This window comes from Notechis scutatus, chromosome 2 (assembly GCF_049901735.1).
Source record: "Notechis scutatus isolate UNSWTSFEM ecotype Mainland chromosome 2, rNotScu1.2, whole genome shotgun sequence".
Taxonomy (NCBI): domain Eukaryota; kingdom Metazoa; phylum Chordata; class Lepidosauria; order Squamata; family Elapidae; genus Notechis; species Notechis scutatus.
This window is the reverse complement of record NC_142010.1, coordinates 118669954-118687535: the sequence shown is the minus strand read 5'-3', so window position 1 is coordinate 118687535 and position 17582 is coordinate 118669954. Positions and strand designations below refer to the sequence as shown.

Genomic DNA, 17582 nt, shown 5'->3' with positions numbered 1-17582 from the left:
GATGATCCCAAGTATTATTTGGTTAGTGTGTGAAATTAAGGATATTGTAGCATAGTTTGCATATTCAGCTCCCTCTTCTTTCTTTGGTAATGGTATGGAGATTGACCTCTTCCGGTCTGTTGGCCATTTCATAGTTTGCCAAATTTGCTGCCATAGTTTGCTTAAAACCTTTACTGATTCTTCTTGTCACTTACCATATTTCTATATGTAACCTTCTGACTCAGTAAAGACTAGTTAAAGGACCGATCTAACTTTATCTTCTACGGTAGTACTAGAGCTACTTGTAAGTAGAGAACATCTTCTAAGTATCATGGATACATCTCAGTCAATACATCTCTTCTGTATGGAATTTCAATGTATTCCTTTCATCTTTGTTTGATCTTCTTGGAATTCGTTACTGTATGTCCACTGGCATCCTTTAGCATACCAATAGGAGGCTGAAACCTCCTTCTGAGTTCTTGGAAGACCTTCCTCCTTTTTTCCATATCTGTTTCCCTCTTCAGTGTCTTTTCAGATGTTGTAATACTGCTTTTTGTCTTTCCTAATAGCTTTCTGAAATTCTTCGTTAAGTTCCTTCCTGGGATTTTGACTTTGGTTTCCTTGCTGCCCAATATAAATGCCTGTTTGCTTTAGTTGGCAGCTGGGATGACCTTCATGCCTTGGGTTACCCTGCTGGGAGCACATATATAGCATACACTCCCAGAATTCAATACTCATCCTACCCAGCAACATATAAATCCTGGCCATGATGAAGCACCACAGCAGGACTTGGTAGAGAGAGACGGATGTGTTTCAGTAAAGAATGTGTATAGTGTGTAGGAAATAAATAGGGACACAGGTAGTCCTCAGAGTCATTTAACCATTGGCCCTTGGAAGATGGCCCTTGGAAGGGGATGGTTTATAGCTTGCAAAGCATTTCTGACAGAGGCGGTATTCAGCAGGTTCTGACCAGTTCTGGAGAACCGGTGGCAGAAATTTTGAGTAGTTCAGAATACCACCTCTGACTGCCCCCACTCCCATCTATTCTCTGCCTCCTGAGTCCCAGCTGATTGGCTGGGTCTTCTTTTGTTGCCCTGCACAGGAGAATGGAGCTGGAAAGTAGGTTAGTGGGGTGGGGAAGGAATGGGGATTTTACAGTATTCTTCCCCCTGGAGAGGGGTGGAAATGGAGATTTTACAGTACCCTTCCCCTGCCACGCCCACCAAGCCACACCCACAGAACTGATAGTAAAAAAATTTGAATCCCACCACTGATTCCTGACCATTGCAAAATGTTACACTCTCCCTTCCCCCAGTCACAAGACTATATTTTGGGTGCTTGGCTACAAGCTCACACTTACAACTAACTCCAGCATCCTGCAGTTGCATGACCATTGCTTTGTGGTGTTTTTTTTTTTTTTTACTGGTTTCTGACCAAAAACCCCACCCATTTATAAGAATGGATTCAGACTTACAGCCACAGGATTCATTTAATGACCGCTATAAAAACCATCCTAAAATCTGGTCCAATCATGTGGTTGCCTCAGCTTAAGACTTTCATGACTTACAATTGAAATTCACTCCTAGCTGTGGCTGTTAATGAAAGACCATCTGTATATAAAATAAAGGAGAAAGAAAGCGAGAGAGACAGAATTCAAAACTTTTCCAAGATTAGCTGCAACATTTTGAAGGAACCTGAACAGGGAAGATACTACAACTACTACTGACAACATGTGTTGTCACCTAGGATGGGAAATTTAAATCCTTCTGTTTTTTTCCTCTCTTGCATACTCATGGACATCTTCTGCCTTATGAAAAGTTGAATAAGATGTGCCCACTAATCTTAAGGAATCGTTGCCATGTTTAAGTCATATTCTTAAATGGAACATGGAATGAAATTTCCCATAATGTCACTTGGAAGAAACAAATTCATAAATTTTCAAATGTTCATGGTTGTGTTTGGCACTTAAAAGATGTTGCCATTTCTGATTCCTGTACCATTGAAATTCTGCTCATTAGTTATTTCATTATTATTCTGCCCAATCTTGCAAGGGCAGGGAGGGGGAAGTTCTGAAGTTTTATTTGCCCTGGACCACCCAGTAGTTAATAGCTGAGGTGGGATTGGAACCAGCATGTGCCGTTACATTGCTTTTATTTATGCAGTGCTGTGCAGGGGTTTGCAAGGAAGCCACACCCGTTATCTCAACGGCGATTGGATAAACTTGAGAATAAGAGCTTATGTATAGACAACATATCTGGAAGAAACTACACTCTGCATGGGTGTGAGAGACAAAATACTATGTTTCAAGGGGCGGACTAGATTTGGGAATGTATGCGGACTGAATTTCATGGTACGGGATATAAAGGGGTCAACTGTGTCCAGAGCAATTCTTCCTCTAAGCCAGGGAAGCAGATGTACAAGACATGATATATTCTCTGCAGCCATTGGGTTGACCTGGACAAACCTGGGCTGGGTGGGGAGTTGGAGAGAGCAACCCTGGCCTGGTGATGGTGGCAGCTAATTTTTTTATATAGCAATAGCACTTAGACTTATATAACGCTTCACGGTGCTTTTTAGCCCTCTGTAAGCGGTTTACAGAGTCAGCCTATTGCCCCCAATAATCTGGGTCCTCATTTTACCCACCTTGGAAGGATAGAAGGCTGAGTCAACCTTGAGCCTGGTGAAATTTGAACTGTCAAATTGCAGACAGCAGAAGTAGCCTGCAATACTTCATTCTAACCACTGCGCCACCACGGCTCTTGTATTCTTTGCATGTTTAAACTTCCCATATTATAAAAAAATGAGGTTACCTATTTTGATTCAACCAAAAATCTTGTTGGTATAAAAAATATTTAAAAAGTAAGTTAAACAGGAATAACAGAGTTTAATATTGTGTTTTAATCAATGTCATCCCTGATTCATTATTTTGAAATTGAAAACTTTTAAAACTCGCAGATTACTGATCTACTGAAACCCTGGCTTCAAACCTAGCCTCCAGGGGTAAAGCCCTTCTCCTTGGCTTTCCCTCTGCTTTCCCGCTGCCGTCTTTGGGCCTGGAAGTTTGCAAAAGCTCTGCAGATTTCCGATGACCTGGGTGAGAAGCTTCTTCTCTTCGCTATCCCCTGCCCCTTTCTCCCCCCACCCCCGCTTACCCATTTGTGAAAACCAGTGTCATTTTTGACAGTGAGCAGAAGACTTAAGTCCCCCAGGCAAGTGTGTGCAACAGCCTCTGCACTCAAGCCGCAGCTTAGAGGGAACATTGATAAAACCAAGCAAGGATGCTTTGTGAAGAAGTCCGTATGGCAATTATATAATTATAACAAGTCCGTATGAGAATGTACAGGTTAGGCAGTGATAAAGATAGAGAAGTAAGCGTGATGGGGAGAGGGGTCCTGGAATGAAGGAGGCCTGCTGCATTTTCTTCTGAGGGTTGTAAAGACCTCAGATCCGAATGCTCCTTGACAGAGGCTGGCTGTTGCAAGAGAACAGGATCTAACCCTTTCTTTGCTTAGTCTGTGGTAATGAGCTCTAGAAACATCAGCCTGGGCATACATGGAGCCCTCCAGATTTCACTTGACTAGAAAGGGACTTTCCTAGCTAATGCCTAAATTCCCATCTCCATCCCAGCTGTGGGGAGTGTCCTTGGCCATGCTGTGTAAACCACATCCCCATACTCATCACTGAGGCATCCCAGTGGGATTAACTAGGGAGCGTGGGCTGGCTTAAAGTGAGAATTTCCTGCTTCTTAGTTGGATGCTTCATCAAGCACTCACCCACATCAAATACCTAGGGATCATGACTAAAAATCCAGGCCCATTGCCCATAGGTAGTACAGGGCTTTATTAGCAGTCTCTATAAGATCCCTCACATAATCACAAGCATCGATAAGATCCCTCACCTACCCCCCTTTTTAGCAGGGTCACACATTTTTAATAATGTTGAGAGAAGTAGAAATCGGGGGGTATTCCCAGCATGTAAGGAACACTGCTTGTTGTGCTGATGCTGAGGTCATAGAAACCATGCCAAACTTAGGACATACCTATTCATACTTAATGCATATTTTGGTACTTGTGGGTCTGAACGGTTTTTAACCTACTAGGGCACGTTAGAAGTTAAGAAAACAGAACAATTGGGGAAGGTTTTCCCTCCAACAGCTGTTACATTGTACAAGGCAGATATAACAGTGATTAATTGATACTGGAGACCCAGATGACATCTGTAAATTGTGGATTGTCCTGACAATCACAAACTGGAAAATACCCCTTTCATAAGCAGTCTACTTGCATAAGTAAATTAATACAGGTGTATATCACATCACCTGCACTCTTCCACAAATTGCATTCACTTCCCCAAAGATACTAGCCAATCTCACATGAGTTCAGTGTTCCCACACTATGTTACTCACAGAAGAATAAATGTCTTTGTACAGCAGTAGTGTTGCAACCTTCAATGTCTTTCAGAATTAATTGTTAGGTGTCTCATTAATATGTCAAAAAGATAGCTGTATTATGGAAGTGTGATAGGATATATGTTATTGAAACAATAACTATGAAATCCGGCAAGGACTACTTGCCCAAAAACTTGGAAGACCCTTTGTCTTTAAGTGAAGAGTTTCAGTGATTCAAAATATTGAAGGATGGGAATCCCCTGCCACCCCTCCATTTTTCTGAGGCATGTACGTGATGTAGAGTTTCCATATTGTGGCTTTGTGGGGTGGGGGGTTGCATTTAGGTTTATGCTGCACTTGTGATTTTTGAATATATCCTGTGGAGAACGTGGTTCCCTCTAATTCATTTTCCCATTATGATTTATTTTTTTTCATTCTGGAATGGCAGTGGAAGAACTCAATATGCTTGTGCATGGGTTGTTCTCATTAGTTCTCCCTCCAGGACCTCATGCATTTGTTTTGAAACTCCTGGTGTTGAGTTGAAATGTGATTGCTGACAAGGTTGCAGGCGGGTATTCCAAAGGGTTCTTTGCTCCTTACTCACGTTGTAAAGTCTCAGTGGACTTACAGATGTACAATTGCTTGTTTTCTGATAAGTATGTATGTACAGACAGCTATTGGTAGAAAAACAACACTCCTATCTTTTGCTTTAATGGATGTAGCATACTTGGAAGACTTAGCCAGACTTGAGACTCTGAGAGGTCTTTGGTGGGCACTAACTCCTTCCCCAAAGCCAACAGCAACTGGATAATATGTGCCCATCAGAGCTGCCAGATTGAGTGGCAAACTGTTTATGCTTCTAGGGACGGTGTTGAGGGCATGTGGGAGGGCTGTACAGCTGCTGAACATATTTCCCCCCTCCTGCAAACCCTGAAACGAACAGGATTTTTGATCGACTGAAATCAGCTACTTCTAAGCAATACTATCAATGATGCTATTACATATTTTTGTTGCTCAGAGACGAACGCTTGTATATTTGATTTGCAAAATAATGCAGGGTTTTAAAAATCAGAATTGAGCACACACAGGTACGAGGAGGTTGCTGAGCATCCTCTGTCCATCTCAATACGCTGACACTGCCTTTCCTTCTTTATGCACCCAGCAGGAAGTGGCTTGATGGGAAACTCACCTGCCTCATCCTTTATGGGCAGCTTCCTAAGCAGCGGTTTGGGCTCAGCAGCACCTCCACATCCTACGGGGCCGACATCATCCCCATCTGAACCTGCCTTCCATGGCCCCCACTCCGGCACCTCTCAGATTTGGTTCTCACATTCACATGAAGGTAAGGAGAGTTGGGTAGAGGCACTAGGGTGAGGTGGCATCATCATTTCTAAATAAGTATGTTTTCTTAGAAGTGTCCTTTAATAGACAGGTGGGCAGAGTATGGAAGTGCAAGATCTTAAGATGCCTGATATTGCAGATATATTCACGTCACTGGCACAAATCGTCAAATCAACTGAATTTTTTCAATATTCTGTACAGGTAGAAGAATAGAAGACATATAGCCCTGATCTGCGGTGGCAGAGGCGATCTCATTAATTTGCCCTTACAAGCATAGTTCCCCCATTGTTCTACAGTTCTCTTAGAGAGAAAAAATGGGACTGTGCAGACAGGAGAATTCAGGTGTAAGAATTCTCAGTTGCTTGGCGTTCTGGCTGTTGTTAGGCAGCAAGAATAAGGCACAGTGAGATGAGGGAAGGTTGTGGATTGAAGTAGAAATAAAAAGGACTTGACAAATGCGCATCCTGAGGCATTTTGATATGGTGGATGGGTAGGAGACCCTCTGATTTTTGGAGTCCCTTTTTCCATCCCCAACCCCCTGACCACGTCATGCAGGAAAAAAAGCTCCATTTAACTTCACACAGCCTAGAGTTAGAACTGTCCCCCGCCGCCCTCCCGATTTATGCTGGTAGCACACTGCAGAGAGGGAGTGGGGGGGGTCAGTTGGCAAGGGAATCCAGGAAATTACCTGCAGTTTCTCTTTTCTGTTGAGGCACTTTTCTTTCTCCTTTTCTGTTTTAGCTTCAGGAACCCTGAAAGTATTTCAAAAAGCTCTCTCTTCTCTCTCTTGTTTCTTAGAGGACCCTTGGGCCAAGTGTTTGGACTTGGAGAATGAATGTGCGGCAGGTCTGGTCTATGCAATAGATAGATGGATGCTTTGTCCCCCTCCCCATGCTGTTGCTAGCCCTCGCTTCCCCCTTGGACCTTCCTGTGATTGTTCTGGACCTGAAACTTCCTTTCCACAGCTCAGCCGATGTTCTTCAGGCTGTCCCCAAATGCATTTACTCTCTCCTATCACTCTCCGCCTATCAGTGGAACTTAAAAGTTATCTCTGTGTGCTTTAGCGGTGCCCCTCAACTCTAAGATAGCTTGCCTCCCTCTCTCCCCACTCTCATCCTTTGGAGTCCCAAGCCACTGCTCTTCCCGATCACCCCCATCCCACCCCAACACCCCCTCCCCCGCACTTCCCACCCTTCCCGATGTGCTGAGCCAGTGGCCACAACAACTATTTTTAGTCTCCTTAATGCACTTGTGCTTTCTCTCCCCTGCAGTGGCGGCCTCTTGTCGTGCCCTTCCCCCAGCGTTTTTCCCTTCTTGCAAGATGCAGAAAGTTAAAGTGTGAGCGGCAAGGTGCTGCTGGCACTGTGCCCTGGCAGCCAGCCCGACTGCTAGCTTGAACGGCTGCCAGCTAGCTTCCGGCATGTCGGGTCTGTTGGGGGCGGGGTGCAGGCAATGCTGTCAGCGTGATGCTGACGGGCAGCCAGTCTAATGAGGGTGGAGCAGGAGAGCTGCTAGCTCTGGGGAAACAGCCTGCTTGTTGGGGAGATTAATCTGGCAGGCCAGACGCAGGGAAGGCTGCCTTGATCCTGCCGTGAAGGAACCATTGAAAAAGAGGGTTCCACAGGACAGTTTGGGAAGAACTTCTAGGAAGGAAGGAAGGAAGGACTTGGTTTGATGCCCCTGTCCTCATGGCCGTTGTTTGGCCTTTAGCCTGGGAAGCTCTGAGTCATGATGGGTGGTTGGGGTGGGGAGAGGAAGCGCTGTTCCTCTGGATTCAGCTACAGTATAGTATCTCTTGAGAGGATGAGGACCGTGCTCACTTTCTGATTGCTCATCTGTGCAACACACCTTTTTCGTGTTGAGGATGTATGTGAATGTACATGCATATGTGAGCGTGCACATCTGGGCACGTTTGGTACATGTTCATTTTTTGTACATGCTTCATACTATGAGGAAGATGAGGTGATGTCTTTTTAATATAGTTCAGTGTCCTTACAAAGTAATATTATTTTCCAGGCTCTCTCAATATTGTAGTGTTCTGAAAATGAATGAAACAAACAACAGTTTGTTTGTTTCTTGGGGAATTGCATATTATTAATGTTTCTATTAATATTTTACTAATCTCGATAACTTTTCTGTTTTTGTTGTTGTTGTTGTTTCTTCTAAGTCCATCCTATCATTAGGTAACTTTTTTAAATGTTCAGCAAGAGGTAATTTCATTTTTTGAACTGAATATAACGGCAACCCTTTTCATATCCTATTGGTTGCAGGGGTTCTGGTTGTTGTTGCTGTTGTTTGCTTGTTCCTTTTTAAAATGAGCCTTGCTCTGCTGATCTTTACCATACCGGGCAAATCAGTAATTCCCCTCCTTTTGCAAACGGGGGGGGGGGGATGAAGCTGACTTGCCCCTTTTGCTGAACCAACCACCTGAACTTGCTCAGGAGCTATCTCAGTCCCTTTACATACAATACACATAACGCTGGGGTGACACTCCAATACTGCAGTTGCAGCTCACGGCGATCTTGACTTTTTTGAATTCTCCTCCCCCCATCTGATAGCCCTGATCAAAAGCCTATTTTTAAGACTACAGTGGGCAATTTTAGTAACAGCATTTAGCATCAGCAATAGCACTTAGACTTATTTACCACTTCACAGTGCTTTACAGCCCTTTCTAAGCGGTTTACAGAGTCAGCATATTGCCCACATATTGCCAACAATCTGGGTCCTCATTTTACCATCCTTGGAAGGATGGTAGTCTGAGTCAACCTTGAGCCGGTCAGAATCGAACTGCTGAACTGCAGGCAGCTAGCAGTCAGCAGAAGTAGTCTGCAGTACTGCATTCTGACCACTGGGCCACCACAGCTCTGTATAATTCCCGTTTTAGCAGAGGTTTTTTTTTTTATAACTTTTCCTTGTATTTCTCCAAATAAAACTTTACTGACAACATTTGACTTAGAACCAGAACTAGATTGTAGGAAGCCAAGAAGATGGACTCTAGTAAGGGTGTCAGTGGTTATATAGATTTAATCTGTTTCTGCTAGAGTGCCCAGGCATGGAATAAGGTTATATGAGCCAGATTCTTTCCATTTAATATTTTAAGCAAAAAGCTACATTTCCAGGCTATGTCAGGAACTCAAGAGCAGCAATTGCAATGGCTAGATTAGGATCTTCAGCCCTTCTATTGCTCCTTGTTCTTTGCTTGTGATGCTCTTCACCCTCATCTACATACCCTTGCTAATAAGGCTGTTCTCACTTCAACCCTCACCGACGCATTAAAAGATTATTTGAGAATGTGATGTTTTCAAGAACTGCAAATATATGCCTAAACATAGTATTATTTTGTCTGCAGAATTTTAGTCACCTGGGTGCAGAATTTTGATATATTTAGATATAACAGCCCTAGCCCCTTTAGCCTATGTTATTTTCTCCCACAATTTTCTACAGATTCCTGCAGCTGATATTCAAGAGCTGCTTCCTCAGTTTTACAAAGAAGCCAGAGATCAATATCCATCAAGGGTTTCTTATGATCGGGGAAAAGTGTATTTTGTTCCCTCCATTTGTAGCTGTTCTTCCAGGCGTCTTATTTGGCCAGATGTGCTTTGTGAGATCCTTCTGCTAAACTAGGACCAGAGAGTTTTCTGGTTCAGTACCAACACTTTTAGCTGTGGTCCATCCCATAGCCGTCTATTGTTTGAAACCTAGCAGTGATTAATATAGCCAAAGTAATAATCTGACAAAGGACTTTGAATTCACCCCAGCAATCCCCTTTCAACCTATGCATGGAGACAGATCAGACTAAGGCCCAGTGACTTGCCTTTGTGACTGTTGTGTTGTGACATGGGCCTGCCATTCCTCAATGCCTCTTGTTTCAGCTCCAGGTTACCCGAGGTTCTCTGGGAGCTTAGCATCCACTTTTCTTCCCATGAGCCACTTGGATCACCATGGAAACAACAATGTCCTGTATGGCCAGCATCGTTTCTATGAAAGCCAGAAAGGCAAGTATTAGTTTGACTATGTGGTATTGCTGACTCTGCCTCAAGAGACAGGAGAACCGTGGTGTAATTGTTGTCTTACCAAGGACACAGATTTAGTGGGCAGCTGCAGAGAGAAGGTAGACGAAACGAGGCAAAACTGACTTTTCTGGAACTGAAGTGTATCTGATAGCCACCTTCAACTCTACTAAGTCTTGCAGGTGGGCACCAGACATTTCATAGATCAGCTGCTGCTTTGTAAGCGTTGCCTCTGCAAACTTAGGGAGCATTTATTTCCAGCGTTACTTGGAGCCACAAGGCATGGGGAGTTAGAGCTGCTAGGCTATTCTTAGGATTGTGATATTGCACATTGTGATCTAGGCCACACTGTTGTCTGGGAGACATTTCTTAATCGCTTCCCCTTTTTCTGTAGACAATTTCTACCTGCGGAACCTTCCAGCTCAACCCACATTGCTTTCAACCAATCACAATTTCCCCAGCATTGCCCGGGCAGCACCTGGGCATCCGATTGGTTCCTGCAGCCGGGACCGGGAAGCTGGGCATGGGCAGAAATGCCACAAAGACTATGAGCGCTGTGCAGTGTCGAAGGATAAAGGCGCCAAGGGCGAGAGCAAGGAGAGAGCAGCTGAAGAGGAGGCCAAGGAGCGGCACAAGCTGGTGATGCCTATGACACCGGAAATCAACTGCAAGGAAGGGACTCTCCAGCGGGGCTCTTGTGACAACCGGCCCAAACACTTGCCTTCATGCCTGCTGAGCTCCAAGGTACTGAACGGTGACTCGGGCAAAGCTGTCCTCCCCAGTTGTGGCGGAGGCCTTCTACCACGCCATGCTGTTGCCCAGAGCCGTTGCGCCAAGGACCTTGGCCACCATGAGCCTCCTCAGTCCTACAGCGAGTGCCTGGAGCGAAGACAAATGTTGCACCACTCAGTCTCCTACACTGTCCCATCCAGTCTGCCTGCTGGGCCTCCTGCCCTGAGCACGACAACGGGCAGCTTCCCCTGCCTGCAGCTTCATTCCAGCCCAGATGGGATGTGTCCTCTGCAGGACAAGGCCAGCCGGGAGCTACGGATTAGCGGAGCCACTTTTGTGCCTTCGGTAGGCCACCTGACCGACAAGAGCCGCTCCTTTCAGATCCCTTCAGAGCCCTGTGAGGGCAAAGAGCGCCCTCACGAGATGGGCCCGGAGCACCCCCCTACCTACGGGCACCATCCTTTCTCTCACTTCAAAGCCGAGGGCAAAGTGGAGCGGAGGCTGGATTGGCCCCAGAATCCCAACGCCCGCCTGAAAGGGCTGGAGTACCTAAATAGTACTGGTTCCGACAGCCATTTTGGCAGCTTGCCCCACCAACCTAAGGGTGGGCATTTTGAGATGATGCCACCTCAAGACTGTGCCCGACCTAACTCCCAAGAGACGCTGTGCAAACTCAGCCAGTCCTGCTGCACTTTAGACAAGGCCCCTAAGGAGCCGTCGGTTTCCAGCACCCAGAAAGTGGCTCGCATCCGCCACCAGCAGCACTTGCAGACCGAGATGGAGCAGGCAGGCGCCCATGCAGAATCCAAGCGCAAATCCATGGAGCTCAGCTCTCTGGGCTACAGTGGGCCCCACTTGCCACCGTGGCCAGTTCAAGGCCAGGGCCCCCCTTTGTCCATGGCAGAGGAGAGAAAGGGCTCTTACTTGGACCCTTTTAGCAGCAGCCTCCAGCAGGCTGCGCTCATGACCCAGGGGTCTGTGCTCACGCAGGAGATGCAAACCCCTCCTGACGAAGTATCAGCCATGAAAAACCTGCTCAAGTACAGCAACCAAGCACTTATCGTGGGCCAGAAGGCTCCTTACGTGGGGCTGGGCAGCCTCAAGGGCAGCTGTGCCCATCAGGATGGGGGCAAGCATTTGGGGACCAAAGGACAGCAGGACCTGGAACGATCAGACTGTGCCCGCAGCAGAGACCATGACCTCGGCCACGGAGATGGTGAGGTGCGTCAACCTCCAGTGGGCATTGCTGTGGCTGTGGCTCGTCAAAAGGACACATTAAGTCGGCCAGAGCCAGCCTATGGATCTAACTCCAGTCGGCAGAGCCGGACTGCCATGGGCCTCAAAGGTAACAAACGTTAGAGAATAAAATAATAGGCAGTTGATGTTTGACAAACTACGTGATTGAGGGTGGGGCCTACAAGCACATAAATTGTGCTTCCTTTCATAATTCTGTCACTGCTGTCTGCTACAGGAGATACAAGCAATGCTTGTATTTCCTATTTCTCCCCCACCAACATAAGTACCATGAGTGCTCTGTGGTTTGTATGATTGAAAATGGATCCTCTCTTCTGCCTTGTACATTAAAGGGCCCGAGGAGGGGGGGGGGGTTAGCCTTGGGAGATTGGGAAATGGGGAATAGGAGACTTATCAGGGGGGGAAACTAGGCAGTGGTGTGGCCCCCTTGATTCAAGAAGCCCCTTTTGTATGAACATATGAAACGGGCTTCAGCCTGAAGCCAAATACTGTATTAAATGCATTCAGCATTCCCTCTCATTCGTGGCCTTCCACTTTGCAAATTAAACCCTCCAGCACTTGAATTTAGCTAAAGCCTTTAAGAATGTTAGGTCCTGGGCTTTATCTTCACTCTAGATCAGGGGTGTCAACCTGACGGGTCGCGGGCCGGATGCATCACACACAAGCCACACCCACCCCAGCTCCGTGAAGGGGGAAAACGTCGCAAAACGTCATGTGACGGCAACTTAACGTGGCAAGTTTCATACCCGTGTTCTAGATGGAAATCCTATCCAGAAGTTGTAGTTACAGAATCTCGCAAGAGTGATGGCGCTGTACTTCCCCTTCTTATACACCAGCATAGAAGGGGTGTCTGCCTGAGCCACTTCCGAATATATATATATATATATATGTATGTATGTATGTATGTATGTATGTATGTATGTATGTGTGTGTGTGTATATATATATATATATATATATATATATATATATATATATATATATATATATATATATATATATATATATATGGATCTTTGGTTATTCGGGTTTTTCTCCCGCGTAAGATTGGAGTATCTAGCAACGTTCGATGAAGTCTCATTCATCATCTTCAGGCTTCTGTCTTCAGCACAGAGCTGAAGACAGAAGCCTGAAGATGATGAATGAGACTTCATCAAACGCTTGCCTAGATACTTCAATCTTACGCGGGAGAAAACCCGAATAACCAAAGATCCACATACAAATACCATGAGAACCTCAGAAAACATATATATATATATATATATATATATATATATATATATATATATATATGTATGTATGTATGTATGTATGTATGTATGTATGTATGTATGTATGTATATTGTATGTATGGCCTTCGGCTTTGTTCGGGTATTTTCCCACGTCATAGTAGTTGTTCTTTTAAAGTTGTAGCAACGTTTCAGCAGAATCTCATCTGCCATCATCAGGCTTCTGTATAGTGTTCATCTGTGAGTCAGGCTTTTACAGTGGTTTCAGATTTGAATTTGGGGCAGCTTATTGCTGTGCCAGAATGGTTTTTTCTTCATCCTGATTGGTTGAGAGTCTTGGTCTGTGTTTATTGGTCTTGGAGTTTGCTGTGTTCTGCTTGATTGGTGTCTCTAATATCTTCTGTCTGTTTTTTGGCTCTTTTTGTATCTTGATTGGCTGGCAACATTGTGTTACTTTATTGGAGGTCTTTAGTGCAGCTTGGCTTCGGGTAAATGGACGGCTATCATTAGTTAGGAAGCTGGGTTTCATCTGGGTGCCTGGTTGGGGTGTGTTTGAGCTGGAGGTATCAGGGGGGATCTGTTTGTGCCCAGGTGTTTGCCTGGCTTGTGGTGTGGAGATTTTTTTGTTTGTGAGTGCAGGCTTCCAAATGATTGACAGTCTGGTGGAATCATCTCTTCTGTTCATGCTGGTTTATTGGTTTATTGGTTCCAAGACCAATAAACACAGACCAAGACTCTCAACCAATCAGGATGAAGAAAAAACCATTCTGGCACAGCAATAGGCTGCCCCAAATTTAAATCTGAAACCACTGTAAAAGTCTGACTCACAGACGGACACAATACAGAAGCCTGATGATGGCAGATGAGATTCTGCTGAAACGTTGCTACAACTTTAAAAGCACCACTACTATGACGTGGGAAAATACCCGAACAAAGCCGAATGCCATACATGTAAGTACCCGCGAAAACTTAAGAAAACATATATATATATACATGTAAGTACCCGAAAACTTAAAAAAAGAAAACATATATATATATATATATATATATATATATATATATATATATATATATATATATATATATATATATATATATATATTCTTAGAACTCAAAACACGTTTTAGCCGCTTTGCCTTGATAACTCTTCTTGCATATATCCATCAATGCCATCATCTTTACTTTACTCTCTTGACTCTATACTTGTTCATGTAACTGGGAGTATAGAAAACCTTCCACTCCCATCCCTGGACATTAATATCAGGAACTGATATTAATCTCTGCTCTCCCGTTCGTTTTTCACAGCTGGCACAGCGAGGCCTATGCACGTCATCGATCTAGATGCTGAGGAAGAACGGAACCGGCTGTGTGAGGAGCGTTTGGGGCTTGCTGGGAGAGACCTCCTGCTTCAGTAAGGGCCTTCTTAGCCCAGCCACCAGATAAGGGAAAGGGGATTAAATACTGTCTTGGTAGTTGGTTGGTAATAATTTGTAATTAGACTGGGCGTGATGGTAGAGAGCACTTAGCAAAGCTTACTTGCGTCCCAGAAAAAATGCTATCATTGGCATCTTTCAATTAACGTTAAAATTGTCTAATGATGGATCTTTCCTTATGAGAGCCAGTTTGTTGTTGCTATTGTTGTCATTGCTGTTATTCTGGAATCCAAGCCATTTTACAAGGTTAAGATTATAAGATAATTTATGCATTAATGGATGGTGGTCTATAGCAGGGGTGTCAAACTGGTGGCCCAAGGGCAGGGGTGGAATTCTACCAGTCCGCACCTATTCACTAGAACCGGTTGTTAACATTCTAAACAGTTCGGAGAACTGGTTGTTAGAAGAAATTACTGGCCTAATCCTGTAAGAAAGGCAGGAAGGAAGCATTCTGGTGTTGCTTACAGAAACTGCCTCTCTGTTAACCCTTATTACATTCTTGGCAGGACTAGACTTCCTGTCTCAGGAACTTCTCTGGAGTTTTTTTCCCCCTCCTTTGCTGGTACTTTGCTTGTGTGGAGTGACCATTCAAAGTTAGAATGGCACTGAAAAAAGTGACTTATGACCATTTTTCACACTTACGACTGTTGCAGCATCCCCACAGTCATGAGAGGCTAGGCGAGGAGATGCGTGCCTTGATGTGAGTGATATTGAGTTGGCCACGCCCAGCCAATAACATGACCACCAAGCCACACCTATCAACTAAGCCACGCCCACAGAACTGGTTGCTAAAAAATTTGAATCCCACCCCTGCTTGTGGGCCAGATGCGTCACCTGCAGGCCACTCCCATCCCAGCTCCGTGAAGGGGAAAAAACATCACAATACATCCCGTGATGGCAAAGTGATGCCGCGAGTTTGACACCCGTAGTCTATACTGTAATTCCTTGGCCAGGAGACAAGGGATCTCTTTAACCTACCAGACCTGCATTTCTTTTATCTGTACTTCTAATTTGTCAGGGATAACAAAGATCTTGTGGAATTTGCCCGGATCCACCCCTCAAGCAGTTGTCCTGGAGACCTCACCCCTCATCTGATGATTGCAGGCAGTTCCTCATTGCAGACCAGCCAACTGGGAGGAGATCCAGCAGCGCATACCCATCCTGCTCATGCGCATTGGTTGCCTCGGACACGTAGCCCTTCGCTTTGGATGGGTGGACACTCCTATGGTCAGTCAAGTAAACAGTTTGTATCTAAGATGGAAATTTTATCTGGATTCCATGGCTTCATGCACTTGTTCTTTTATTTCTGACCTGTCAGGGAAACACGCCTGAGCTACCGCTTTTAGTCCAGCCTCCCACAGAATTCAGTCCAAAAAAAGTCTTAGGACCTCTTTTTGCTTCAAAAACCTGCCTTGTTGTATCCCATCCTCTAAACCAGTGGTAGTCAACCTGGTCCCTGCCGCCCACTAGTGGGCTTTCCAGCTTTCATGGTGGGCGGTAGGGGTTTTGTCCCCTACTTTATAAATCACCATTACTGTGGAACTGGTGGGCGGTTAGAGAAAACTTTACTACTAACAGAGATACAAAAGTGGGCGGTAGGTATAAAAAGGTTGACTACCCCCTGCTCTAAATTTTCCAATCTCCTTCCATTATTCCTGTCTGCAGAGATGAACAAATCTTTATAGGTGGCCAAAAAGTGACATTTTGTAGTAGGCAGAATGCACAGAGCAAGTGTTACACATGGGAAGGGCTGGAATTTTCAAATATTTTCCAATTTTATGAATCTAGGAGGTATTTTTATTGTTATACCTATCTTACATCTTACACTAAGTTTCCTCGTGTCTTGTGATGAAATAATCCATGCCACTGATTTTGACCAATCACACATCCAAAATTTAATGAAGTGTTGGAAACATAAGAAAGCAACCTTGAGTATGTCTTTTCCCTATGCTCTGCTTGAATAGGTAATGATAAGAGATCTAAATTGACCTTATAAACAGATTACTATTGGGGTCAAGGGTTAGCGGGGTCAAGGGCAACTTTGCTATTCCAACCGACTAATTGCACTATTCCACGAATTACAGGAAGCCTACATGGAAATTAATCTGCAATAATACTTGGATCATACTATATCCAATCCTGTCAGTGTTCATCAAGAATCTGAATAGACACCAATGATTTCCTATATAGAATCATATAACATACAGAGAAACTCCAGAATGAGCCTCTGGATTCTTGTGTTCATTTCTTTCCACTGATTTAACTCTAGGTGGTAAAATGGTTAAGGGGTTAAACTAGGAATGTGGAGACACTGATTCTAGTTCACTCTCAGCTTTGGAAGCTTATTGGGTGCCTTCAGTTCTTCACTGTACAACTTCACAGGGTAGATAATTGTGAAGAAAAATAGGAGAAATGATTGGTATATATACACATCTTGAGGAGAAGGAAGAAAGGAGGGAGGGGGAGGGAGGGAGGGAGGGAGGGAGGGAGGGAGAGAGAGAGAGAGAGAGAGTTTGTTTCCTGCCAAGATCTCAGCTAACTGCACAGGAGAGACAGGTGGAAGTAGCAATACTATTCTCATTTTTTAACATAGACACTACCACCACCACCACCACCATTTATTGCTTAATACCTTTTTTCCTATTTTGGTGAGTACTCAAAGCAATTAACATCCTTGTCAAAATAAAAAACAATATAAAAAGTTAAAAATCATATGGAAACTGATGCTAAAATCTATTAACAATATGTTATCTATGTTGTTCCATGGGATGAATCCACACCCATGATAGATGAAAAGTTAAATGAGAATTGTGAACAAGCAAAAACGTGTCTGTGTAAAACTCCTTTCCCTGGAGAAGATGGGGTTGCTGTGCACATGGGTGAAACTGGGCCTTATCTCACATCAACAAAAATGTTTTCTTTCCTAACTTATTCCAGGCATCGGTCACCCTGCTTTGCATCAGAACCTGCCACCTGGTTTCCCACCTTCTATGCCCAGTGCCATGCAACCCGTCTTCCCTCTATCACAGGAGCCACCTGCTCAGCTAGTTATCCTGCCCTCTGAGCCTCCAGCCCATGGAGCCCCCCACACCCTGGGTAAGTGGAAGCCAAAGAGAATTAGCTGCGGCATATTCCCTGGGTTGTCTCCTGCTTGGGCGGGGGGTTAGACTGGATGACCTACAAGGTCCCTTCCAACTCTGATTATCGGTTATAGGTAA

The 17582-nt window shown here is 44.6% G+C and overlaps 1 protein-coding gene across 8 annotated transcripts in view; it reads left to right on the top strand.

Moving 5' to 3' along the window:
* The window catches only part of BAHCC1 (BAH domain and coiled-coil containing 1), a 128322-nt gene that overhangs the window by 71817 nt on the left and 38923 nt on the right, over positions 1-17582 (top strand). For 5 of the 8 annotated variants that reach the window (XM_087956005.1, XM_087956007.1, XM_087956006.1 and 2 more), the window contains 7 exons: positions 5529-5708; positions 6506-6553; positions 9580-9702; positions 10112-11794; positions 14237-14342; positions 15383-15591; positions 17302-17460. In XM_087956005.1, the coding sequence (XP_087812131.1) occupies positions 5529-5708; positions 6506-6553; positions 9580-9702; positions 10112-11794; positions 14237-14342; positions 15383-15591; positions 17302-17460 (2508 nt within the window). The remainder of the gene's footprint in view (positions 1-5528; positions 5709-6505; positions 6554-9579; positions 9703-10111; positions 11795-14236; positions 14343-15382; positions 15592-17301; positions 17461-17582) is intronic. The other 3 variants (XM_087956008.1, XM_087956009.1, XM_026675760.2) reach the window with 3 other exon arrangements.